At 37.1% G+C, this 18,524-nt stretch overlaps 1 protein-coding gene across 1 annotated transcript; it reads right to left on the bottom strand.

The window, feature by feature from the left end:
• Positions 1-3,914: 3,914 nt before the first annotated feature.
• map3k2 (mitogen-activated protein kinase kinase kinase 2) lies at positions 3,915-18,367 on the bottom strand. Its single transcript, XM_084128654.1, has 17 exons — positions 17,838-18,367; positions 16,809-16,881; positions 16,313-16,428; positions 14,558-14,598; positions 13,947-14,046; positions 13,721-13,834; positions 13,508-13,604; positions 12,796-12,926; positions 12,612-12,691; positions 11,743-11,810; positions 11,561-11,653; positions 11,230-11,448; positions 10,146-10,294; positions 9,926-10,057; positions 9,390-9,519; positions 7,977-8,154; positions 3,915-7,836 (listed from the first exon to the last, which is right to left on the bottom strand). The coding sequence occupies exons 2-17, from the start codon at positions 16,810-16,812 to the stop codon at positions 7,617-7,619; spliced, it is 1,872 nt and encodes a 623-aa protein (XP_083984780.1). The 5' UTR covers positions 16,813-16,881; positions 17,838-18,367; the 3' UTR covers positions 3,915-7,616.
• Positions 18,368-18,524: the final 157 nt, after the last annotated feature.

The raw sequence follows: 18,524 nt of genomic DNA, 5'->3' as shown, positions 1-18,524 counted from the left end.
AATTAAACCACAAGTTGAAATGTTGGGCGCCACAAAGAAAGCAATGTTTTGACAGAACAGTTTTCCGATTGGCCAAATCCTGCGGGTCGCACTCAGATTGCTGTTTACAGGGGCTGACACACAGAGATAAAGGGACATTTCACAGAAACTCTGTTACAGTGATTTGTATCTGGAAGTGGGAACATTCTATCCGTGCATTCAGAAAACAACCGTTAAAGAATCTTTTTGTGCTCTGTAGTTGGTAATTGGACTCAGTGGTAATTCAGTTTAAATCAACCTTTGGAATACAAGCCTGAATACAACATCTGACCTATAACATTAATCTTTATGGCAAGCTGTTTTAACCTTTATTCCTTAAAACTAACTACTAATTGTTACTACTACCTTTTAAATTCCTATAACAAGTAATCCAGACTATACTGGTACTTATTTCTTTGCTACTAGACACAAATTAAATATTAGGCACTATTGAATTAAATTATACGATATACAAGTACTTTTGTTTATTAAAAAGTAACTGTAGTCTGATTATGAATAGCCTATTTTAAAATGTAATATAATCTTATTACAAGCACTTACTTTGGAATCTGGTAATCCATATTACATAATCAGTTACTACCCAGCAATGTTAATAATAGGTGATATCAAAAGCACAGAAGCCCATGAAATTATTAAATACTAGGACTGTCTAAATAATTACTAGTAGCCTATCTAGTGAAACTGGAAAAGTAACTAATCACTTTTAGATTACTTAGTGGGAAAATATAGAGAGCCTACTAGTAACAAATTTAGATGGGTTTAGATTTCGTGCGATCAATTCCTGAAATGGAGCATATTTTCTACCAAAATGAGCTGCGACACGATCAGTTCTCACTAGCGCAGAAGACAACATGTTTGGCGTGTGTTGCAAAGGCGACATGAAACTGGTCGCACGCATACCAGCACATAGTTCATGTCAAAACACTGGGCGGGATTTCTTTTCAGCTGTGGCTTATAGGGTTGCCACCCGTCCCGGTTTTCCAGGGATTGTTCTCTTTTTTGAGCGACAGTCCCGGAAAATTAATATTCTTTCCCGGGACACGAATTGTCCCGGTTTTTTGTTAAAATGTACTTCTAAAGTAGAATTTCCTGGTTTCAAACCGTTTCCTTCTACTGTTACTGCAGAGCTGCACAGAAAAATCGCGAAGCAAAGAGGACACGGAGACCGACAGACTAGACAGAGCAGGTTACTTATGATATAAAAAAATCTCAGCTCTCAGATTCTGTCAATTTTATTACGAAATTCAAACAATAAACACTGTTTTGGCGTTTGTAAATGTGACGTGAAAGATCCCTAGCGACACGTAAACTGATCACCTCTAGCTAATAGTAAATAAACACGAATGAACAATGTTAAAAGAAAACGTACAACTTACCGAAATGTATATTCATCATACATAATATCGATCAATCAGTGTTTTTCAACCGCGGAAAGGGTCAATAAAACAGCTGGAGAACAATTGTCACATAACATTACCTCAGGAAAGCCATTTGATGACCATAATAGGCTATAGCACGTAAGTTAGCTAGAAAAAAAGAGCTATAGAGAGTATTTTGCTAAACATAGGCTACTATATTACATATTTATTATATTTACTTATCATTAAATAAAGTTGTTATTATAATAAAAAAACGCATTATATTTAATTTGTTAAATAAAGTTATTTTTAACCTTAAATAATTTTACCATCTGATAAGGCTCTCTGTATGTTTACAGCATTAGGTGAGATTTTTTTTTTGAGATCTTGTGTACCTAATATTTATCCAAATCAGTAAATTAAATCAAATCACAAGAATTGAACTGAATTGAAATCCTGAAATTTGTTTCAAGCAATAATAAAAAACGTATCTTACCAGAAATTGTAACTGTTACCATATAAACATTGTAACATGTTGTAACTAAACCTAATACAGTTCAGTTTAGTTACTAAAATGTTTTGACAATCACAATACACTTATTTGCAAGATTATTTTTTTTTTACAGTTAAAAATTTAAGTTAAATATAAAGGAAAAACAGCGCTGGAAAATCATGCAAAAACAACACAATGATTTTTGAAGGATCATGTGACTGTAATCTGAGTAATGATGCTGGAAATTCAGGTTCGCATCGCAGGAAAATAATTCAACCTTAAAATATATTGGTAACACTTTATAATAACTGCACACTATTAATCATTAGTTAAGCATTAGTAAACAGTTCATTCATCATTTATAAAGCATTAATAAACATTAATACGTTTATAAATATGGCTATAAATGTTTAATCTTGATTTATAAGCATATCCATAATGTGTTTAATAATTGTATTTTCATAATTTATTAATGATCACTTTATCATTTTTAAATTAAGTATTGCATTATTTACAAACCAGTTATTTAGGTGTTGTCATTGATTCATAAGATCACTTAGAAAGTGTAAGTAAATGTAGTAAATTCAGGTAGTTATAAAGCATTTATTAGTGGTCAGTTCACTATGTTTGTGAGCTCATCTAAAGTGAGGACTAGTTATGCTTTGTAAAGCATTTACAAAGGAGATTTAAAGGCTCACTGATCTTCTAAACAGAAAAAGGAAAGAAACACAACACAGTGATACAGAACATAAAAATATTTAACAGCCTTTAAATCTCCTTTGTAAATGCTTTACAAAGCATAAATAGTCATCACTTTAGATGAGCTCACACAAATAGTTAACTGACCACTAATAAATGCTTTAACTAACTGAATTAACCCTGAATTACAGTAGAAATACATGTTAATAAAGCATTTATTAACACACTAAGTAACTATTACTATATTTCTGAATAATATGTATGAATGTACATTTAAATAGTTTATTAATCATTTACTTACACTTTCTAAGTGATCTTATGAACCACTGACAACTCCTAAATAACTGGTTTGTAAATAATGCAATAGTTCATTTAGAAATGATAAATTGATCATTAATAAAGTATGAAAATACAATTATTAAACACCTTATAGATATGCTTATAAATCAAGAACAAAGCATTTATAACTGTATTTATAAACTGCTTATTAATGTCTATTAATGCTTTATAAATGATGAATGAACTGTTTACTAATGCTTAACTAATGATAAATATTGTGCAGTTATTATAGTGTTACCAATATATGAATACAGAAAATAGTTTTTAAATTGTAATAATATTTGACTGTTACTGTTTTTACTGTATCTTTGATCAAATAAATGCAGCCTGTGCGAGCATGAGACTTTTCAAAAACATTTAAAATATATCTCACTTTTGAACAGTAGTGTATATATATATTTTAAAAGAGATAAGGATGTTAAAATATAATTTATAGATATTGCTCTCAATTTCTAGCTGTAAAAATACTTCACAGCTGAAACATGCACCAAATTTCCCGATAATTTTAGCCCTCCATTGAGAACTAAACTTAACCGATAATTATATTGAGACACAGCGCACTGTATAATCTTAAGACCAACATCAATATAGCACCCTGAAATGTGAAATAAATATCTTTTATTATTTATTTTCATCATCATTAGCAACACTTTACAAAGTGCCAGCCGTCATAGACAATCTCATAATGTCATCCTGCAAATACCCCGATCAGTGCTGCCATCAGCAGACCACAGAGATGCCAATCATGCGTAGAATTTGAGTTAAAAAAAGAGAGAAAATAAAAATATATATATAAAAAAAATATGCGTACCACTGATATACAGATTTGATATAAACAGGCTTATTGGTCACAAACCAAATTGAATTATAAACATGGCTTTTCTCATACAATAGACAAAGAGAACAAACAACAGATACAAGTTCTGTACCAGATAAGTGTACTGTCTACAAAAACGTACATTTCAGAGTTCTTATCTTCTTTTGTATTTCCTTTTTTTTTCTTTCTTTTTTTACAACTTTTCTGTCATCAGTTGTACAAGGCGCAAGGCATTGAGTGCGCTGGCAATAATCTCACTCAATCGGCACACAGAAAAGGAGTCTCTTTGAAACACAGACAAACACACACAGACACATTCAGACAATATAACACCCACACAAACAAATACAAAGTGCATTCATGACCCTGGAGTGGCAGCAGTGGCGTGTTTGAGTTGACGGAGAACTTCCCGTAATTATTTATTATCATAAATTAAACAGAATGCATTCTGCAGCTACGGAACTCTATTGTTAAGTCGAGAGATATTTTGAAGGAAAAAAAAATCCAACATTTTATATACAGGGAAATAGTCATGTGACGCCACCTAGTGGTGGAAAAAAATCTGACATTACATTCCAGTAGGAAGATTCCCGATTTGCATTAAACCATCCTCTAACCAGGGTACCAGTCATGTTGGTCTAAGTCAGTTTCTTTGGCACTGGTCAGCATTTAGACATTTGGCTCTCATTATTTAAATCTGAATTCATAAAAGAACCAGACACCACGTGTGTGTGTGTTAATTTCACAAGGAACGGGTAATGGCATTACGGTGGCAGACAAGTGCCAAATGTGAGCATCAGAGAGTGACCATGTGACCAACTTAGCCAACAAAGCTGGTAACCAGGGCAACCGTTTTCTCAGATTCTCTTGAACAGAAAACAAGCATTCAGACTCACACACGCAAAATGACTGACGAACACTGGCAAAAGTATTAAAATCAGTGTAAAAATCATGGTCTCAAAATGTGCAAACATTTCAGCATCAAAAGAAATTAACAGTACATACATTACAAACATACACTTGCCTACTTTTCTTGTAGTATGTCTGTACACCATTTGAAATAGTAATGCTTTCGCTGCTTAAATGAAAATAAATGGATTTAGTTCTACGAACTGGCACTTTAAACCTATACAGAGCAGAAATTTTGCTCATCATACTGGGTGCGGAGAAATTCCTTCAAATACTGCCACAGCAACCCAAGGTTGGCAATACATGGCATCATAAAAGAAAACCAAAAGAAAGAAAAAGAAGAGCTGCATGGGGCTTACAAAGTGGGCCTGCCCCTTTTTAAATGGCTGTAGGCCAAAGTCTGAACTCGAATAGAGAACTGTTAATACAGCTGTCTATTGTGTGAGTGGGTCTGCCATGTTTTTCGTACCCAGATATCACGATCTGGAACAGCCAAATTAACTCAACACTATGGAGGTAGACTCTCTTAGTCACTAATAGAAAACAAAACTGTAAACGTTTGCTTGGAGTGTAATTCTGAGTCCCGTTACTATAGCTGTACCTACTGTACCTACTGACAGCAAAGCTAGTTTCTCTCATGTTATCACAATCTTTTGGCCTGGCGTTCATACAGGACACGTTCTTGTGTTAAAACAACACAACAGATCCCAATCGACCAGAATGTGTTTTAAGACATGCTCATTGGTCCATTGTTTTAAAACTAACAATGATCCGTGGACACGTGGGTCAATGGCAAATCTCCCTCTATATGACTTTGATTTAGCCGTTGAACAACCGTTCAAATATTAAAAAAGCAGTGAAGCATTTATTTTAATGTGGATTTTTTTCATCATTATGATAGCAGGATAGTTGTATCACCCTGACATATTTGATAGTATTCTCCAAAAAATATATATCAAAATCATTTTGATTCAGAAGTTAAAAATATTCTCATCACAGCATGTGCTAATGTAATATATGGCGCATGTCATTGAACCAAATGTGTAAGTTTGACCAATGATTTACAGATTTACACACAAGAGCGTATCCTGTTCGAACATGTCATGTAAGTACGGAGCTTATTTTTATTCTTATACTCAGGTCACTACAAGCAAGCAATACGAAATCACTGCTTGAACTTTAAATGTTCGTTTCCATTATACGACTATTAAATTAACAGACGCGCATGTTAAATTACAAGTACCGTACTCTCATATTTATGAGAGAGGGGAAATCTAACCTTTGAATTAGGAACGGCAGTTTGTGACAAGGAATAAAGAAGACAAACCCAATGGATTATGGGAGGAGCAAGGGTAACCCCAAAAATGCATGTATTCACCTACATGAAGGCAGGCACTACAGCACTACGTGAAGGAGAGATCTTGAACAGCAACGTGACTGCTCACTTAAATGCACTAGCAGAGAGTGTGTAACCAAGTGCTTCACAAGTCCCAAGGCATCGTGGGATAGCGAGGTTAATTTACAGGCAAACCGTTAAGTACTATCAAGTGCTGAGTGTTGTTATGATCTGTGAAATTCTGCACATTCTGAAACCTGCAGAAACTCTGAAGAGAACAACACTGCTGATGAATTACAACATCAGACTTCTTGCATGGAAAATATCAGCAGACAGGATCCACGTTGTGTTGTGTTTACTGGAAGTGCACTTGCAGTTTCATCTTTCTTTTTCGAGAGCAATCCGTTTCTCTATTCCAATCTAACGCTCTATGTTCTTGAGATTTATAGTGGAATCAGAGCGATTCATACTGTAAAATGTTGGTGAACTAATGTCCAGGCACTAAACCCTGCCTGTGTGGTTCAGGTTTTTCGCTTTGGTGAGTGTGTGTGTATTCAACCTGCCTACCTGATCAGATTGAAGTGTACGGCACTGTGTTGAAAGAATGCACAGGTGAATCTGACCCGAGATCAGTTTGCCAGCAGAGGGACCAAAAGGGGAAAAGGCAGAGCGGAGCTGCTTATGCTGATCTAGAAACAGTATGAAGAGCCGAGCTGTTCTAAATAATTCCTGTACAGACCAAAAGTCAGAAAGACTTGCGAGTAGCTGTGCATTAAACATAGAAAATTCTAGAAAAATGATTGGACACTTAAGACAGAATCCAAAAAAAAAAAAAAAAGAGGAAGATGTTTGTAAAAAGGCACACAGTAAAAACAGAAACGAAGCAGAAGGTAGAAAGGAACGGGTACAAGAGATCCTGACGAATTCTAGAGCTGGAGAGAGTGAACACACTCCGGTATACGTGGTTGCGATCGGAAGGTGAGAGAGAGTTCAGCAAACGTAAATGTTTTTACAGCATAGTGAGTAAATATTCTACAGTAAGATCTTCGATCAGAGTTCATGTGTGTAGGTTCTAGGAGGACTGTGCAAGAAAATGAGAACTTTTAGGAGCCATGAAAGCTGAGCAGGAGAGTCCCATACATCCTGTCATCTATTCGGTTTCATTTCTTTTTTTTTTCCTTTTACCCTTTAGCAGCGTATTGGCGTACCTGTTCTGGGGCTGACATTCCGAGATCATCCTGCATTAACCCAGTGCATCCAGAACCCAACTATACTCCCCAGAGCCAAGGCTCACAATCAAGGGGGATTTTAAAACATTAAAAACAAAGAAATGAGAGTCTTTAAAAGACAACATCCTTTAGTCTTTTGGGGTACCGATATCCATTAGTCTTTAGGGGTACTTACCCCAGAGTGAAATTAAGGTGCAATGTTTTCGTACGGAATCAAGCTGCTCCAAATCACCGTCCTGCCCCAGCAGAGGTGTGAGATCAGGCCATTGCCCTCTTCGCTATGCGCTCTGGTCCAGTGGGGGCTCTTAGGCCTGCTGGGAGGAGTCTCAAAAGGGGAATGCTCCTACAGACACTTATATGGAAGTCTCTGATTGGTCAGAGATGGAAGGTGGAGTGGCTAGTAGACGAAAGTGTGCCGCAATAGGTCCTCAGCAGCGGGACGCTGTTTAGACTCCACAAAAATCCGTTTAAGGAAATCGCGGCAGTGGTCCGACACGTGAGGCGGCAGAGTGGGGTTGGTGGGCTGTGTGGCGATTTTAAAAATGGCTGCCATTGCTTCGTACTCCGCCCAGGGCGGCCGCTGGGTCAACATCTCCACCACGGTGCAGCCGATGCTCCTGGAATCAGAGCGGAATTACCATCATTAACATGAGACACACAAAAGATGAAACGCGTATGGATGAATTGTTTACAATAACATTTAAAAAAAAAGAAAACACAATGTGGAGGAATTTTCATGCACACTTTAAGGGCTTACCAGATATCAGCTTTCCTGCCATACCCCTCTCCGCTGATGACCTCAGGGCTCATCCAGTACGGTGTACCTGTCACTGACTTGATGCCCGTACCGGATAGGCAGATGGTCTGAAGCCGCCGACTCGCTCCAAAGTCACCCAGCTTCACATTACCTGCAGAGTCCCGAAGGATATTGGCACCTACATGAATAAAAGAACAGGGGGAAAAAAAATCATTATGGGGGGTGGGGGTATCTTGACCTGAATATATAATATTTATAAGAATGTCAAAAGTACCGTTACAAGATGTAATATAGGCCTAAGTCTCAGGTGCCCCCAGAATGTGACCCAAATAACCCACAGATCATTTATTATACCATGTTGCAAATGCACCTTTTTCAGTGAAAGCAAAAATATGCTGTTTTCGAGCATTTATCTTTAAATGCAAATGAGCTGCTGCTCTCCACCCCCTGTGCCTTTACACCTCAAGCCTGGATACTCTGGTTTTGATTATAATCTCTATCGCAGCCACGTGACTTTGCAGTTCTTCATCATGAAAGTTTATGCGTTTTAATGCCATTTCATTTTAAACTTCTGATATATGGTTTTATGAGCGCACAGAAAGCTGGCTGTCAGACGGCGCATCCCGTGAGTCCCGTCTTTTGCCTCTTATTGTGCTCAAATTGTCAAATACACACAAGGCTATGTCAAAAACACAAAAAATTCACAAACACAGTCGGTCAGGTATGTGAATGTAAACAGCAGGGTAATAAATCGCAGGTGTATATTAGAGCTGTGTATTAAAGTGGAAGCAGTTGAATGTACAGTACCTACTGCTTAGCATATTCTGTCATGATAATTTGTAAATCGCTTGTGTGGGAACTGTTGTAAGATGCATACAGAGCCAGAGAATATATGCTCCATGTAGATAGAACAGTGTTGTGTGTTCTCGGGGGCGGGGTTTATGTAAATTTTAGGGTTAGTGATGTCACTAACTCGTGAAGAAGCTCATTGTAGTCCCTACCAGCCGTTTGTTGTAGTCCTTAAAAGGCAATTTATTTAAAAGAAAATGTCTCCCTTTGCTTTGAACTTTAAACGTTGTATTTTTGTTTCAGATTTATGGGGAAAATAAAAAACGGAGTGGATGGATTTTTACAATAGAGTGGTAGTGTGTACACACTGCAGACTCATAAATATGTTCAAAAACAACATAAAAATTAATTTAGCATAATAACTCCCCTTTAAAATTATTTAGAATATTCTGCTAATGTACAATGCAGAAGCACTGGAAGATTGAGACATTAAAAGAAAGTTTAGTTAGTTAAACCCAAGGTTGAGTGCTATACTTTCATTATTGCAGAAACCACTTTCATTATTGCAGAATATGCAATTCAGCTCGTCATAACTGATAACATCAGGGCATGCAGTTGGCTCACCTTTGATGTCTCTATGTACAATCATGTTACTGTGCAGGTAGCACACGCCTTCTAGTATCTGCCGTGTATATTTACGTGTGACATTCTCCGTCAGAGCACCGTACGACTTCAGCTGGTCTTTAATGGAGCCCTATGGACAAATATTCAACATTCCATAAGACAAAGTATCTACTAGCATCCTGACTGTAACTTGTCAAACTTTCTCTCACAAAAAAATGTTTTTGACAGGCTGACTGGTTGCACAAATCCTTCACTAAATGAACTCACTGAATCTATTGGGGCAGTTAAATTAACATCTCATTTACTAATCTTTTCAGTCATGTCCGACTTGTGAAGAACCAAGAGCTGTCAGTGTGTTATGTATATTTACTGTTTTTGAGATTAACAACATTGTAATTAGGCACTAATATAGTTACACATAAACATTCAAAATTATATTCTAATTTAAAAAATATATTGTTTAGTTTAGGAGCTTCCACACGACAATCAGTGCTCAAGAATGTGTGTTCCAAGTCAGTGAGTTAACATGCACTTACCCCAGGCATGTACTCCATAAAGATAGAAAGCGTTCTTTCATGCGTGTCCCGCAAGCAGCCATAGTACTGAACAATGCGCTCATGGAAAAGATTTTTCAGCAGCTGAATCTCACACTCCAGAGCACTAACCTCCTGAACACACACACAAACAAAGTGCAAAAGTTCATTAGACACCAAATTTAAAGGTGTCTATCTTACATAGCCTGAAAAAGCTGTTCACCTTGCTGGTTTCTGGACTATCCGGGTCAAACTGAACCTGTTTAACAGCCAGTTCTCTGCCTGTGTCCGCATCGTAGCATAGAAACACTCGCCCGAACGCTCCTTGCCCCAAAAGCTTCCCTAGACGCCAGTTTGTAGGAGCCCGAGGGGCTAAACACAGAGAGGAGAGAAGATTAAACCAAGAACAACACACTATACATATATTTTTATATTGTTTTTTTAACCAAATAATTTAAATGACTTTTCTAGCTCTCCATGCTTACTGGATTTGTAATTTATAAAAGACTATACATTTTCAAAAAGCAATTTATAGCTGATTACAGTAGGTTAAGAAATGTTGTAGGACAGGACTAAAAAAGTAGGCTAAGATATTACTGGTTGGTTGCACATGTACACCACATTTAAAACATTTGGGGTTGGTAAGATGTCTTTAATCTTTTTGGAAGAAGTCTCTTTTATGCTGACCAAGGCTGCATTTATTTGATAAAAAATACAGCAATAAACACAATATTGTGCTTTTTTTTTTTTTTTTTTTGAATCTAAAATAACTATTTTGCTACATTTCAAAGAGTTGTACATTTGTGGAAACCCATGATACTTTGACAAAATATTTTTCTAACATTATATTTTTTTCCAAGATTCTGATTCATAGAAATCTCAAAAGAACAGCATTAATTTGAAATAGAAATATTTGGAACAAATATCTTTACTGTTCAATTTAATGCGTCCTTGCAGAACAAAATCTTACTGACCCCAAATTTTTGAATAGGAGTTTATACATTGTGCACAAGAAGACATTTAAATTATTGGGTTATTGGAAAGCAAAATAAATATGCACCTGAGCAAATTATAAATGCAAAATGTGTTATTGTCAAACTCAAGGACATTTAGTAATGTCACATTTGACAAATCAGAACTAGAATAAGTTTCATCTGCTTATAAAAAAACATCACTCTGTGATCACAGGCCGACAAGTTCAAGCATGTAAACACCATGATCACCCACAATGGGAACAATGTTAGTACAAAGCAAACGGGTACAACACAATATGTGCCCTTAATCCTTTCAGCCCTAAATCCACTCACAGCGGCTGGGAGGGCTGATGTCCATGACTGATAGAGTAGGGTTAGAGCTGGGCTCTATATCGCTGCCACGGCGTCTGCGCCCTGGTTCCTCTAGCTCAGGGGTGAAGATGCTGCTTCCACTGCTAGTGCTGGGGCTCTGCTGCTCTGTAGGACTGAAGCTCACCGGAGAACGGAAACCATGAGCCTGTGTCCGCCGCGCCCTCGGAAAGGTCTTCCGTCCTGAGTGGAGAAAGAAGATCTAATTTAGGAACAGCACATGCAAGTTCGAGGATGCATGGTTTTGCTTTTTAGAAAAATGACTAAAGCATCCATTTATACAATATAACCTCACCATCGCTGTAGTCCTGCAAACCAAACGAGATGTGGTATCGCCTAGGATAGGTTCCTCCCTTCCCTGTTTTTTCAAACACTGGTATATCGTATTCTGTGAAACAGAAACACGATAGATTGAGGAATTCAATCTAACGTAAGCTCTCATGTGACATCAAAGCAGAATGGTCAGCAAGAGCTTACCAGGGAACTCTTGATGGTTATCTGGGTAGCTCAGGGCTCGAGGCATACGAGATTTGGGATAGGTTTCACTGTAAGAGATGCAGTGAAAGAGTCACTCAGTATTCTCAGTATTATTAATCCAAGTACAAATGTGAACTGCACACTACCGTTCAAAAATTTGGGGTCAGTGAGATTTTGGGCTGAATTTATTTAATTAAAAATGTAGTAAAACAGTAGTATTGTGAAACATTATTACAATTTAAAATACCTCTAAATTTTAATATATATCAAAATTTAATTTATTCCTGCAATGGCAAAGCTGAATTTTCAGCAGCCGTTACTGCAGTATCACACGATCCTTCAGAAATCATTCTAATATGATGATTTGGTGCTTAAGAAACATTTCTTATAGTTATCAATGTTGAAAACAGTTGTACAGCTATTTTTTTTTTTTTGGAAACCACAACACATTTAAAAATAACAATTTATTTTAAATTGTTTGTAACATTATAAGTAGAACTATTACTTTTGAACAATTCCATGCACCTAGGCTGAATAAAAGCATACATTTCTTAAAAAAAAAAAAAATCTTACTGACCACAAACTTTTGAACGGTAGGGTATGTCTGTGAGATCAAAAGTTTCTGTGATTGTCACTGGATGCCTGGTCATGTCATGTGGCATCCTGACACAGGTTAAAAGAATGCTATTAATACAAGTTCAAATCTACCAACAAAATTTCACCGAAAATACATGAACTCATCCTTGAGTTTGTAAACAAGCACAAATTGCATTTACAGTAATGCACCTATACAAGACGCCTATCGACAAGGCACTGATTTCTGCAACAATTTGATTACGGCTGCAGGCACGTATCAGTTAGTCGTTTACCTATCAAGTGGACTGTCCAGGGAAGGACAGCTGCCTGATGCTGAATTCTCAGGACTGCTCATAGACAGAGGGTCCAGCATCTAAAGAGAGAAAGACACGATAAACAAGCCATCAGGACACTGACTATGCTATTGCTTTAGTGCACCCACATCAACCAAACCAGACGTGTTATCAGACTATGTACCTGGTCCATGCTCTCTGGTATGAACTCGCCCTCACTGTTGATGCTGGTGAAAGAGCCGTTTCTGGCCACCTGCTGCAGAGCATCGGGAATATAGCCTGGAGGAGGAGAACTACGATCGGTTGACTGAGAACCTGAAGAGGGAGAGGACAAAGACAGAATGCTGTTGAAAATGTCATTTATGTTGTGGTTCTATTTGAAGATACACCTTGTGTAGTTTAATAATCTGAACAGAATACATTCAGTTATTTGGAGCAGTGGGATTGAAAAAGTATCCGTCCAGTATATTTTGATAAAAGATTTTTTAAGTCATCATTAAACGCAAGTTTAAAAAGTAGTACGGGATTTGATTTTGTCCATCGGGATATGATTGGATCATTCATTGGATTGGTGTGGTTTGCTACCGCAGCGATCTCATGTGAGTGACAGGCTGTCCCGCCCTCAAACCAGAAAAAATGTCATCAGAGAAGAGAAGAGATGTCAATGCAAGTGGGAGGGGAAACTATTTTGATTACCAATTAAGAGGGCACATGAATTTAATTTGTTATTGTCAATTGTGATTTTATGCTGACTGAGAAAATAAGATTTTTTTCCTTCAGATTAAAATTCACCAATTGTGCACAATAGGCAAGAACATAAAATGAAGAAAGTAAATTTCGATTTTATGTTGACTTCATGACAAGGATGCGATTCAGAAACACTGAATGCAACCCACCTATGAGTGCCAGCATGCTCTTTTTATCTGCAGCACTGAAGTCTGTGTTGTCCAAGTTCTCATGAGCAGGCAACAGGTCCTTACTGGAGACAGAATTCTAAAAGCGCAAGTAGTAAACATCTATATTACATTTAAGGCATTTAGCTTTTATATTAGATCACAGGTCTCAGACTAACACTTTCTCTCTGAGCATGGTTTATAATGATCGCTGACCTGAGTGCAAGAGGGGAGCACCAGCAAGATTTTTAGGCTCTTCATATGCACTGAACGATCCAACAGCTCCACAGCTTTATCCAGATCATCCTGAGTACGCAATGGAATCACAAGCTACCGGAAAGAGAAAAGGTAAATCGTCAGGAAAACAAGAACTGTGGCAGCCACAAAATATTCAAATAAATACAGTATATTTTAAGTGTGATAAAGCTGTTGATTCTGTTACCTCATTATTGGTGTAATGTAGGTCCATGCTCTGCCCAAACGCTACTTTAGCTTTGGCACTCAGATCTTCCAGACTGACAGGTCGAGGGAACTGCAGGATCCTTGAGTAACAGATAATAAATTATAAATCATCACACCATCATAATTATGCTACTTTAACAGAATCAATAAAAAAGTTCCTTCAAATGCATTCTGTAATTATAATTATTACATCATTAGCATCGCATTGAATTTATAGTGATTACATGAGAATTCCCCCCCCCCCAAAAAAAGAACATTATTAATTCATATTCCAACTCAAGGAGTCTTTTCTGGCAGTTTTAGGTTCTTAGCCTTTGTATACACCAACCCAGATGCACACAACCACATGACAAATCAAACTACATCACTAATTTCCTTAGTTCATTTGGCTTAGAGTTAGAGCAAAACATCTTGTGTGAAGTGATCCTCAAGGACTGGGAATAAAAACGCAGGTTTGGACAAACTAAAACAACATCCATTACACAGTGACTGCAGGGCATGGTCGGACAGGTTTAATTAAGAGAAACCTCAAGAGGGAAGTGATAAAAATAGGAAGTGGAGAGCAGAAAAGCAGAAGCAGGACTTTATTACCTCTTCTCTCCTCTGTACTCAAACTTCACCCGCACGTCATTCTGTGGAGAAGCAAACACAGTTTTACACGCATCTCAATGCACATGAATCATATTCACAACAGTATGTACAGAACTGGAAAACCCACTGCGAATACATCATTAGATTAGCTTCACATTCCTTCCTTTTCTCACAACTCCGTAATTCTGTAAATATAAAGATGTTTTAATGATGCCTCTTATTGAAACTTCAGTATAAAAAGGGGATTAAAGTAGGTAACTTCCACGAATCAGTTTGAATTGTCCATGTCTATGTGGTATATTAATATATTATTAAAGGTGTTCTAAGTGATGTTTTTCTTGCCGTTTGTGGAGCGTGAGGTGTCTGCAGAGACCGCATTTTTTACAGTGTGTTCAGGGGACAGGCAGCTAGCGGATGGTGAGGAAATGTTTGCTGTATGTGACAAAAAATGTTTTGGCCTAAAAAACGCGTGACATCGGTTAGAGTACCTTTAAAACGTTTGTTTTTGTAAAAAGTAATTAAAATGTTTTTTAAAAAAATAATCAGATAATTTGCCACTTCAAATTGGTGAAAAAAAAAATATATATATATATATATATATGTTGAATATAATGTAAAATAATGCAATGGGGTAATATTTCTGGGCCCTGACAATAATAAAATAATAATAATAATTTAAGAATAATAAAGTAATCATAATAAAAAAGTTAGTTTCATATCACAAGTTCAGTATCATGATTTGTATCGGTTTGTGTAATTAGTGTATTGTTACAACCCTGAAACAGAATGATTAAATTTGTGTTACTGAATTTATTTTCAGTATTTTACATCTTACATTAAACATTTTGAATCTACTTAGGCTGTTCAACACAGTCCGTTTGATTTAAAAGAAAAGTTGCTCAGATGGAAAAAAGTACATAAATATTGAGAAAACTATTGCATATTTTTAAAAAGCTGAAAATTACAGAGACATTTTAAAGTCAGCATGAAATGGAAATTGGCATAGTCTTTTCCTTCCTATAGTGAAGTATATGAGTGAAACAGCTTCTGGAATGAGAAAAACGTAGGGTGGGACTTATTGATTGTCTCGTAGGAAGTTGGGTGTCGTTAACTAACTGGAAGCAGATCTGAATGCCACTTTGCAGTCAGTTGTGGAGGATATTCAGGGGTGGAAAGAGCACTGAAAAAATATACTCAAGTAAAAGTACCATTAGTAGTGCGAGTAGAGTAAAAAGTACTTGTCCAAAGGAAAGAGTAAAAGAGAAGCTTCTTTAAAAGTAATGAGATGAGATTCGGATTCTGCCCCGTTATAATAAACACTTGCTCGGCCAGAATCGACTCAATGCCGTGTATCTTCAGAAGCTGAGCCACGCGCAAAGATGCAAAAAAATGGCATCCACGCGCCACGTGAAATGGGGTCTCGTGCACTTAACGTGCACATTTTTGCAGTGCACACCATACGCTCGTGCGGACATGGCGAGTATAAACCAGGCTTAACCCTATGCTATAGTATGTGTAAGTGGTTTGCCTGTTTACATTGACTGATGTCATCATCACCCTTGTTCAGCTGTGGTCACATTCACAGTACATGCTCTGTGTGCAATGTGTGCATGTGTGCAAGTGACATAAGAGAGTAGTAATGACTTATTACTTAGGCAATGTTTAGTTGAAGTTTAGCTCCAACTAATTTCTCTGGGGGAAAAAACACAGTAAGCAGCTGGTGCTGATGTGAATTACAAAAGAGGCAATGCAAACCTGGTTCTTTGGAGAAGAGGCCTTGGGTTTGCTCAGGTCAGACAGACCAGATGGTCGACTGGACCGATGCAGCACCACCAGGTCTTGCATGATGGAATTCAAGGCCTCCTGTTCATCTGCAACATATTAGTAATAGTATTACAAATTCTCATAATAATTATTATTTATACTCCCACTTTATATTAAGTGTCTTTAACTACTTCGTACTAATATTTAAATTAATAATTTGATGCAATGCACTTGTGTTTTACATTGCATATATATTTAAAAATTCCTACTTGTAATTACAGATGTAATTAATTACACTGTTGACCCACCCTTAAACCTAACCATAACCGTGTCCATAACCTTTTTTGCAGTAAAATATGAACATAATAAGTACATTAGCCATTTTTTTAGAAGCAAATATATAGCAGTTAAAGACATTACATCATTTGTACTACTAACAAATAAAAATAACTGTATTTTGTCTAATATTTACAAACAGAATACATACCCATTTTGACAGATCACCGGTTCACCCAGGAGTAAAGGAAAGAGGATTCTCCCATGAAATGGGATCCTTTCTCCTGTACAAGAGAACAATCCATTTATTACATAAATAATTGCATTAATTAATAATGAAATAATACAAATATATGCTAAGTGACAATAAACCATTGACGATCTATTATGGCTGGTGAAACCACTGGCACTATATTGTTCTTTGTTGCCACAAAACAGCAAAAATCTTTATATAGCAGCACATTAGAAACCAATGCTTTAGTCTAGGACAAGAAATTACAATTGTTCAATATGCGCAATCAATCTCTCATTAAAAGACCCAGCTAGTGTCCTTCAGCAGGCAGCTGTCAAAATCTGAACTGAATAGGACAGGATGGCAGCAGCTTGTCTGACACTGAGGTGTTTAAACACAAATAAATATCTATATTAAACTCCTAAATTCAAGACAACTAAAGTGCAAGTAAGTTAAACATCAATAGCTCAGATAAATAGCTTATCAGTGCATGTCATAAGTCAAGACACTGGCTTACCACATTTATGACTATGTATGATAGTTTGAGTAAAACATATTAGCAACTCAAAAAAATATATACATAATATGACAAACAGTAAAAGGAAATGTCAGTTAAAACTCTAACGGCACGCAACGCTAATAACTGTAACCAAGCTAACTAACGTTAGATAGCATACATAACGTTAACGTTACCTGTCAAAACTATGGCAGGTCAAAGTAACCAAACGCGTTGACATGCTGATATGTAATTAAGATCACAATGGCATTTAGGCATTCGATTTAGCCTTGTCTGGAGCACGACACAATGTTAATAATAACTTATATTATATGTATAAACACACAGTTAGCCGCTTAGCTCTCTAGGCCAAATTAGCATTGCGCCAGGATGCTAACGAGCCGCTTCGCGCTTTAACAGCTGACAGAGAGATTCTTACAGACTTATCTGATTAAAATGTCTTTGTTATGCAGTCACCTAATAAAACATATAAATAAAGAGCATTTAATCACCTGGGTGAGCTCGGTCCGTTCACTTCCTCATCCACAGATATGAGGCCTCGATACGAATCTGACACTCTGACACTCAAATAAATGGCTTTAACTTCAGTCCAAGGCCTGGCTAAGCGGCCAAATCATCTCGCGCTGACTCCAACACACTTTAAAGGCCAGTGAAAGCCGTTGACGATGATTCCAGGCGAATTTGTGGATAAAAACAGCTAATCTTCGACCGCGGACCGGGGTTTGTTTACATTGGGTTCTACACGCTGGACCTGACTAAGATCAACTGTTGTCAATTAGACTGAGAAAAATTTTGAGAATCACGAACTAGGACGATAAAAATGCACAAACTGAGAAGGTCTGTTCAGAAGATTAATCCAAAAGAGCGTAACGACACATTTAGCAAAATATGTTTCGTATTAAGTACACTTAAAAACACTACACAGTGCACACGCAGACACACACTACTTTGGAACAGCACCGCGATCCTTTGACTCAATCAACTCACGTGTCTCCACAGCGCCATCTGTCGACTGTCATCTAATGCTTCGCATGGCCAGAGACTCGCCAGTGTCAAATTGTAGCCAATCAGAGAACGTGGTTCGCTTGTTCTCGACCAATCAGAACAATGAATGCTCAAATAATAATTCCCATTTGATTTACAGGCATGTTTGCTGCGTGCGCGAGTGCACCTACTCG

The sequence above is a fragment of the Abramis brama genome (assembly GCF_963993115.1).
Source record: "Abramis brama genome assembly, chromosome: 11".
Classification (NCBI taxonomy): domain Eukaryota; kingdom Metazoa; phylum Chordata; class Actinopteri; order Cypriniformes; family Leuciscidae; genus Abramis; species Abramis brama.
Note: the sequence above shows the minus strand (reverse complement) of the source record. Positions and strands in the feature narration are given on the sequence as shown.

Bases quoted from the DNA above. Each gene is read 5' to 3' on its own strand.
- map3k2 (XM_084128654.1), bottom strand. The intron at 14,047-14,557 runs GTAATAAAGTCC...CTGTTACTCAAG, and splicing joins GAGTACAGAGGAGAGAAGAG to GATCCTGCAGTTCCCTCGAC. The intron at 11,811-12,611 runs GTAAACGACTAA...CATCTCTTACAG, and splicing joins CTGGACAGTCCACTTGATAG to TGAAACCTATCCCAAATCTC.